Source organism: Festucalex cinctus, chromosome 2 (genome assembly GCF_051991245.1).
Source record: "Festucalex cinctus isolate MCC-2025b chromosome 2, RoL_Fcin_1.0, whole genome shotgun sequence".
In the NCBI taxonomy this organism is placed as follows: domain Eukaryota; kingdom Metazoa; phylum Chordata; class Actinopteri; order Syngnathiformes; family Syngnathidae; genus Festucalex; species Festucalex cinctus.
Window position 1 is genome coordinate 21097127 of NC_135412.1, and position 9276 is coordinate 21106402.

A 9276-nucleotide genomic window follows, 5' to 3' on the forward strand; every position below is an offset into this window, starting at 1 on the left:
CCCAAAGAACAAATTACACAAGATGAAATTAGTCTGTTTTGTAGTAGTCAAACGTCTCCTGGCATTTCTGATGCTCAATTCCAAGAGCAATCTATAGGGATGGGGAGGCCTGTTAAATTGATGTGTATCCGAAGCCCGATCAACAACAAAAACTACACAATCACTGTATTTGTGGTGTGATTTTACATACATACATGTATATTAGCCTTAGTGTGATTGTCGTAGCTGTACATTCCTCGTGCGGATGTTTCCATGGCAACAGATAAGTGTGTTTGCTATTTGGATGAGTAAACGGCGCTTAATTACATGCAGAGCATTTCACTGCCACTGTTGCCCGAGTGATGAGCGTGTGCGTCTGTACATGCCCAACGCGAGCGTGGAGTTAAATACACGGAAGTCTTGTGCATCATTTAGCATTCATTGAGCTCCAGTTTAGTTGAGCCATGGAGTTGTCCCATATTATTAAAAAAAAAAGGGGAAAAAAAAGAAGAGGAAGCACGTGGAATAATTTAGCTCTTCCTGGACTTAAAGGGGTTAGTTGGGGCAAGTGATACAATTTCAAGTGGTCAGTTTTTATTTTTCATCAAAAAAATAAAAAATAAAAATGCATTGCGCAGACTATGTACTTTGTAATTTCACCATGTCCAGAGCTACATTATTTTCAACATCACTTTTAAATGATCCAGCTTAAATACATAAATATAACTTAACTATGTGTTACTCAAAATATAACATACATAGTGAGTACAAATACAATTATACATCTTCATAAATATCTGTAACACATAAAGAAGAAGAGGTAACGGCAAAAACCTTCCAAGTTCCAATATAAAATTGTCTGACCTGACCAGCGACATATTATTTTTAACATATCAACAGAGGTCGATTTCATACACAAACCCAAAGGCAAACTACAACAAAATAATACTTCATACATTTATTTAAAAAAAAAAAAATCACAAGAGACTCACAGGATACTGTGATTGACGCAAGCCTAGTTTCAACCTTAACTTTAAGTCCTCTCGCTACAAACATCATTTCAAGTTAACTGATTCTGTCGACACGTTTGAATGTGAGTGTGAATGACTGCGTGTGTGCGTGTGCGCGTATGTGTCCATTGACGGAAACCAGCTCAGGAATTAACCACTTCCCTCACTATGTCACATTAGGTTAACTGAATCCTCTGCAAAAAAAAATCTGAGGAGGCAAAAGTTGTAAAAAAAAGTTTTTCTCAACTGCACTTGACCCCACATACTCGCTGCGGTTCAACACCTGCGGATTCACTTATTCAAGGATTTATACCAATATTTTAACAAATATTTGTTTATGGAAAATGCATATTAATTAGAAATTTATTTTGTTTTGGTTTTCACCAAACAAATAATCAACAGGTTTTTATTTTTTGTGGGGATCCTCTTTATAATTTTAAGGTGCAGTGTCACCATTCACCACTAGATGTCAGACCTGGCTTAGTTGCACTTTTACTAAGTCTTGAGTAGGCTGAACAATTTTTTTTGGGCAGATTTAGATTGACATGCTAGACAAACACAGTACCTCAATAACATTCAAATATTGAGTGAATTGATTTTTGTGAGAAAAAAAATACACAAAATTAGTTCTTGCACTGAAGCGGAAAGTCAAGTAAAATATATATATATATATATATATATATATATATATATATATATATATATATATATATATATATATATATATATATATATATATATATATATATATATTGACATTATTATATTTCTATGCAGCCCCGCTAGGCTCAACACAGCATTCTGATTAATATTAATATTGTATTTGTGGAATATGAATTATGCGGCAAAATAATCCATCTCAGGGGGCAGCCATTTTGCTACTAGCTGTGGACTGAAATTGACATCACAGATGATCCGTGGCATCGTTACCTGAGCCCTTTGGCACTGTGATGTCATTTTCAGTTGACAGCAAGTGGACAAAATGGCCGCCGCCTGAGATGGATAAAAACAGGTGAATTTTTCGATTTAATTCATATTCCACAGACACAATATTAATCACTCAGAATGCGGTTGCGGTGCATATACTGTAACTTTATCATAAAGAACATTTTTGACTTGACTTCCTATTTTATGTTGGTTCAGCAGTTTTGTGCCATCCTTAAAAATGAGTGGCCTCCTCCATCCTTGAAGTTGGCCATCCCTGTTCTAGATTCGATCAGGCTTGTCTTGCCAACAGTCAGCTTTGTTTCATCGAAGCCCCTTAATTATCCGTAGGTGTTGTTGTAGGTGCTTCATTGTCAATACATTCCAATGGTTTGGCGCTCCCATCATAGATGCTGTACATTTGCTCCTTCAGCTGCCAGAAGTTGGGCCTCAGCTCCGGATCGGCGTTCCAGCATTTGCACATGATTTCGTAGAGGAACGGCGGACAATCGGAAGGCGCCGGCATCCTGTAGCCCGTGCTGACCAGCTTGTCCGCTTCCTGCCCGTTCAGACCTGCCGAGAAGAGCGACCGGCGAGTTTGGAAACGGCCACTAATCGGAACGCGCCTCGCTGAGCTCAGCTAGCCACTCGCCTGGGTAGGGCACGCCTCCGTATGTCACCATCTCGTAGAGCAGGATGCCGAAGGACCACACGTCCGACTTGACCGAGAACTTCTTTTGGCTGATGGCCTCTGGCGCGCTCCATTTGTGCGGGATGGCTTTCTGGTACGCAAAGTAGATGGGCTCCTGGGGCAGCCAAAAAACATCATTGACTCCATGTGCCTCCACTAGGGAGGCCACGTCCCCCAAAATATCAGCCTCCCTCTGATTTTGTCGACTCTTTCCATTTTTTCTCCACCAGGAACAAAACATGTTCAAATTGTAATGAAGTCACACATTTATTATTCTCTGATGAAAACAATTTTCATTAGATGTCCTAGACATAATAATCTGGCGATGATCCTCACTGCCGACATGAATCTATTAAAGCTAGCTGCGATCGGGGTTAGCCTCAAGACATTAGTTATTGGCTAACATTGGGCTAGACCGCTACCACTGACGCACTACTTCACGGACGGCACATATATCGCAATTATCCAACAAATATTTTGGCTTGTTTTTGCTGCTTGAGCAATGTGAGCCATGAATTGTTGTTGTTTTTTTTAACTGCCCTTGGCCCGCTAATACAAATCTAGTAAGGCTAGCTGCAATCAGGGTTAGCCTCAAGACGTTAGCTTTTGGCTAACATCGGACTCGTCCACTACCAATATGAGCTATGATATATCCGTAACTTCCTGTTACGTGCGTATCAAGGTAGCGTTCTGTGATTTCCCTAAAAAAATAGGAATAATCTGCACATAATACATTTACAATTTCCATAGAAAAGCGCCACCCACCTTGATGACTTGGGTCAGTCCAAAGTCAGCCACCTTGCAGATGTAGTCTTCTCCCACCAGGACATTCCGGGCCGCCAAGTCTCTGTGGACGAAATTGTGCTCCTCCAGGTACGACATCCCATCAGCCACCTGGCCCGCCATGTCCGACAGTGACATCATATCTTGCTGTTGGCCCTCGGGACCTCAACATAAAAATAGAGACAACCACAGCGGTTTAGGGCTACATACTAATCTTCTAGCGGTAGTTTGTTGTATTGTGTTACATGATACATGTTAATTGTAGTTACCAATAGCGTAGTGCAACGCAACAGCTTTTAAATGCTCAGGTTTTCTAGCATCTCTGCTGCAATAATTTTGGCTACCGTAGCCAGGCATGACCATTCCAAATACGCATCACTTTTGCACGAAATAAAAAGGAACTAAATTGGTTAGTCTTAGTGGCATTCATAACTGCCATACTAAAGTCAGATAACAGCCTGGATGTGTTCTACCATCATGCAGCAGCCAATCATACCACAGTGGGGCATATGCTGCCTAGCATTGAAGTGGGATTCATAACGCATCAGGCTAGTGTGACATGCTATAACGTTAATAGTAGTTTGGCTTAGCGTGTTGCTAAATACTAATACATGGATCCCTTGAGTTAAGGCGCACTTGACCGAAGGAGTTTCGACTTTACAACGGTTTCGCCCAGTCTGCCATTTTGGCCCTGTTCGCCATTTTAGCTCCTTGTCCGTCATGTAGCCCGCAGTGTTTTCCCCTCGTCCGCTATTTAGCCCTTAGGTAGTGCTAGCGCTTGTGCACTTGTGGGAGTATCGTTGGCTTTTTCACCCTCTTTTTTTCCACATCATGGTCCCAAGGAAGAAGAAAGCAACGTCTTCTATCAATGTTGGTCCAGGCAAAAGAAAAGCAATTGCCATGGAAACAACGCTAAACATCATAAAAAGATCGCAGAAAGGAGAGACACAGACGAACATCGGCAAAGACTTGGGCTTCAGTCGGACAGCATCTTATTTGTTTTATTTTAATTTTTTTATGCAAATTATTTTGATGTAATTATTGACTTTAATGCGGAAATTCGACTTAAGTCGAAATTCGGGTTACATCGCTAACATTCGAACGGATGTCCGACGTAACTCGAAGACTCCCTGTAGTAGCTAACGTAGCGTCAAATGAGTCACTTGACAGCAACTCAAATATGAGCTTCCAACACTGGATTAATCGAAAAGGCTCAAGGACCCGTCACCAATTATAAAATTGAACAGGTCCGCCATTTTGATTTTAAACAGACTGTGTGAGTAAATCCGCTGAGTAGGATCAGCTCAAATTTGGGTGAGCCATGGTATCAGAGATTGATGAATATTTACAGGATTGGCCATGCTTGCTTAGTAAATTTTAGGTGTCTGTGTAGATTTTCAGTCATCCGAGTCTCTTTTTGAAAATGTCTTCAAGAAATGTCTTCAACAACAAGGAGAGTCAATTTTCTTCAACTCAAATTTTGCATATGGTAAAGAAGAACCATATTTACTTCTGAGAAGGTTGAGCAGACTTCCTTTCTCCATCAGCTCGGTGATGATGTAATATGGCGAGGAGGCGGTGCAGACGGCGAACAGCGAGATGAGGTGACGGTGGCGCAGGCGCTTGAGGATCTGCACCTCCCTCTGGAACTCCGAGTGGTTCACCTCCGAGTCTGAAGACAACAGAAAGTGACGGTCACCGTGCAGAACTTGCGGGCTGGTGGGCCAATTACGGGGAGCGTAAATACCGTTCTTGATGATCTTGATGGCCACGCGAATGCGCGACTTCCAGCATCCTCGGTAGACGTCTGCAAAGTAGCCGCTTCCCAACTTGTCCTCCAGGGTGAACTCCTCCTTAGGTAGCTCCCACTCGTCATCTGGGAAGTGGACTTCTGACACGGGTTCTTTCTGAAGAAACGCACACATACACAACCCACAGGTGAGACATGATTGGTCATTACCTACTTCCTCAGCACAGGTGGTCATCATCAGTCAACAGTCAGTAGAAAAATTACTTTTTAAAAGTATTAATTATACATGTGGGTGGCACGGTGGAATGAGTGGTTAGCACGTCCACCTCCCAGTTCTGAGGACTCGTGTTCGAGTCCAGGCTCCGGCCGTTCCTGGGTGGAGTTTGCATGTTCTCCCCGTGCCCGTGTGGGTCTTCTCCGGGTACTCCGGTCTCCTCCCACATTCCAAAGACGGGCATGGCACATTAGTTGGGCGCTCTGAATTGCCCCCAGGTGTGCTTGTGCGTGTGAATGGTTGTCCGTCTCTGTGTGCCCTGTGATTGGCTGGCAACCAGTCCAGGGTGTACCCCGCCTACTGCCCAAAGCCAGCTGAAATAGGCTCCAGCACCCCCCATGACCTTTGTGAGCAATAAGTGGTCAAGAAAATGGATGGATGGATGGATAATTGTACATGAAAAATAATGAAGTTACCACATTAATTATAGACAAAACATTAACTTTTTACTGCTGAAAATGGCTCAGCGAGTCAAGTATCCCTTTAAAGAATAGACTTCCCTGCACAGTATTAAAGGTGTTTTATTTTTAAGCATACACACTATGTTTGTCTCTCACACCCTCCCTCTCTCTCTTTCTCTTTACCTCTCTATCTGTCTCTGTGAAATAACCTAAAATAAAAGCAGACTGTTTCTTCTCTAGCCACCCAATCACCATTTAACAAATTATTATTATTATTATTATTATTATTATTATTATTATTAACACTTCCATCCTTACATCCATTTTTCCATCCACTTACCCCTGTTTAAAAAGTGAAAAAAAGAAAAGAAAAGTGAAAAGCAAAGCTAATTGCCATTCCAAGATTACGTCACAAGTCTAAATGTCTTAGCGGTGAAATGTCCATTGAAAAGCACTGGACTTTGGATCGTTTTAATTTGATTTTTGAGAATTATTTGGATTTCAAAATATAATTAAATGTCGTTTGACCAATTATCTGCCTGGTTTGATAGTCACAGCAATACAATCCGCCGTTTTGTTTTGTTTTGTTTTTTTCACCGTGTAAAGGAAGCGTTTGCATTGCGTATTGCGGAAATATCATAAATGCCCGGATGTTCGGAAAAGTCAGTACAGTAGGATCAAAAGCAAACACAGTAAAACAACTCAAGAAATCTTTGGTAGACCACTGTGATTAACACCAAATAAACTACAGATTTTGTAGTCTGATTTTCCTGAAATTATCTTTCCATTAAAATATTAACCATGCAGGTGAGCCACCATCAGCATGCATGAATTCTTACCGGCCTGCATGGCTCGCCCAATGTGTCCTCGTTGCTGAGACGGAGGCGGTTGTTGCAGTAGTGCGCCACCAAGTGGCTCAACGATGTAAACTGTTGGATGCCATCCAGGACGAAGAGCCCTTCGGACGTTTGGGAGATCTTGAAGTGTTTCACCCGACAGCTGGAACGCACTGTAGACATGCACGTGTACACACACGCAGACGGGCTTCCATTACAAATGACATGCGCCAATAATTGTGTTTTGACCGAGCTGGTGTCATGGTGTGGTCTTCTTACGTGAGAGGACATAACCAACATGGTTGTCACTGGATCGGACGAGGAACGCTCCCGGTCTGTTTCCCGGTGCCATGAGGAGACTTTGGGCGTCGGAACGGTTCATGATCCCGAAGTTCCATCTGACAAGCGAGCGCGCACACACGATGATACAAACCCGTCAGAATTTGTGGGAGGTTTGATTATGACTACTATTCGAGTATATTTGAGAGTTTGACAGCAAAAGAGAAGACTAATAGCTTTTCATTTCAGCAAATGCAACTTCCTAATGCTGCAAATTCAACAAATGACTTTTCAGTTCTTTACAAATGATATATGTCTTGAAATATTGCTCATTTGAAACTGCACATTTGAACAAAACTATGTTTTCATTTGAGAAAAAAAAGGTACTGCTATCATTGGGTGATTTGTTTAAAAAAAAAACATTCAAATTATTCTACTTTAAATTTCTGCTGAGTTCCAATTTGCATAATTATTTATAAAAATCAGAGAAAAACATAATAATTTGTAACATGATGTATAGAGTAATGTTCATAAGAAAGTGTTGTTGTACTGTAAACTCACGGTTCCACCTGCGTGCTGGTCTCAGTTTTCTGCAGATAGTTTCCGGGCACGACGCCGCTGTCAAGCCTGCTTCCGGTCTGGTCCAGCCTGTGCACGGTCCACCAGTCGTCGCTGCGGCTCTGGACCTTGAACAGGTCTCCCTTCTGGAACGTCATCTCATTTGGGTCCCGGCCCTGAAAGTCCCACATAGCTTCATACGTGCTTCCGCTCTCCTCCTCCTTCTCCTCCTTGGCCGGCGGGCCTGGCTGAGGCTGCGATAGCAGTTCCGGATTGGGGGCTGTCTCGCCGTCGTCCACTTTTGTCTTTTTGTCCCCATACAGCCTCTGCCACAGAGCCGGGCATGCACTGCGCAGGCATTCATCCATGACTGAGCGCCCAAGAAGTAGCCGCCCTCGATCATAATGGTTGGCAGCACCTGTTGGACCGGTAGTGACGCTGCTGGATTTCGGAGAATGCTGCTTGGGGACTCGAGCAGCGTGTGCCGCGAAGACTTGAGTTCCTTGTGCATTCTCGGCCATTATACGAATACGGGGGACCAAACCACCATATTATGGGCCAAAATGTGACATAAAGGCACACGATCTGAAATGATGGGGAATAGTAGGAGGTATGGTGATACAAAATGCGACACTAGGGGACAAAGTGGACATAATGGGACATGCTGGAATGGGCATGATGGCATCATCATGGGACAATGTAGGGGACATGGTGAGACACAATAGGGAACATATGGAAATAAGCCTTGTGACTCCAATATTATTGTTCATAATTATTGAAATGTCCATGAAAGTCCACATTCCCTACTGAACCAATAAATCATAATAGGAGAAGATAAGATGCAGTAATGTCCACTAAGGGACAAATATGACATAATGAGAAGTGACTGTAATCAAGCAGGCATGATGGGAAAAAATTGGGAAAGATTGGATCCTGACTGGACATAACATAAAAATGATATATAAAGGGACACGATGAGACCTATGAGGAGAATTGTGACCATAGTGGTAAGACATTATTGCAGACTATGATACAAAATCAACATGGAATATTATCCAGCCATATATTCAGATGAGTGGGCAAAACTGAACATTAGGGGACATGAAGAAACAAAATAGGGATCATTATGGGATACTATGGGACATGATGAGCTATAATAGTTGGTCAAAATGTAACACAATACGTACATTAAAGGACAATAATGGGAAAAGGGGAGATTACACAGTAGAGCAGGGGTGTCAAACTCATTTTTGTCGCATGCCACATTATTTTTGCCGCAGAGGGCCATTATGACTATGAAACCATATAAATGTTTAAACTTATATTACATATAACTACTACTATACTAACTACTACTATAACTACTCCTGAAATCAGACGTCAACTATAATACTGTTTGCACAATTATTGTTCAAATTACTAGAAAAAGGTGTTCTATAATGAAACTAGTTAGCAATATCTGTTATTGTCATTTTGAGATTTTAGTACAGATTTGAGCAACAATCAAGGTGACGCAGAAAATTTGCTTCCGCAGGCCACATCAAATGAAGTTGCGGGCCAGATCTGACCCCAGGGCCTCGAGTTTGACACCTGTTTAATAGGGAATGTAAAAAGAACACAATGGAGCGTCATGGGACGGAAATAATATGGGACACTAGAAGACACAATGGGGGACAAATGAGACCTGAGACCAAATTAACTCAAAGAAATGTGCACAAAAAAACAGAAACGTTGAAGAGTCAACACATAAATACAGCAATACACAAGTATGAGTAAGACAGGTGTTTGAAG

At 42.0% G+C, this 9276-nt stretch overlaps 1 protein-coding gene across 1 annotated transcript; it reads right to left on the reverse strand.

The window, feature by feature from the left end:
* Positions 1 to 536: 536 nt before the first annotated feature.
* ptk6b (PTK6 protein tyrosine kinase 6b) lies at positions 537 to 9245 on the reverse strand. The gene is made up of 8 exons (XM_077513639.1): positions 7489 to 9245; positions 6928 to 7046; positions 6652 to 6821; positions 5135 to 5294; positions 4898 to 5059; positions 3370 to 3551; positions 2566 to 2719; positions 537 to 2486 (listed from the first exon to the last, which is right to left on the reverse strand). Exons 1-8 carry the CDS (start codon positions 8004 to 8006, stop codon positions 2251 to 2253), a joined length of 1701 nt encoding a protein of 566 aa, XP_077369765.1. The 5' UTR covers positions 8007 to 9245; the 3' UTR covers positions 537 to 2250.
* Between the last annotated feature and the right edge of the window lie 31 nt (positions 9246 to 9276).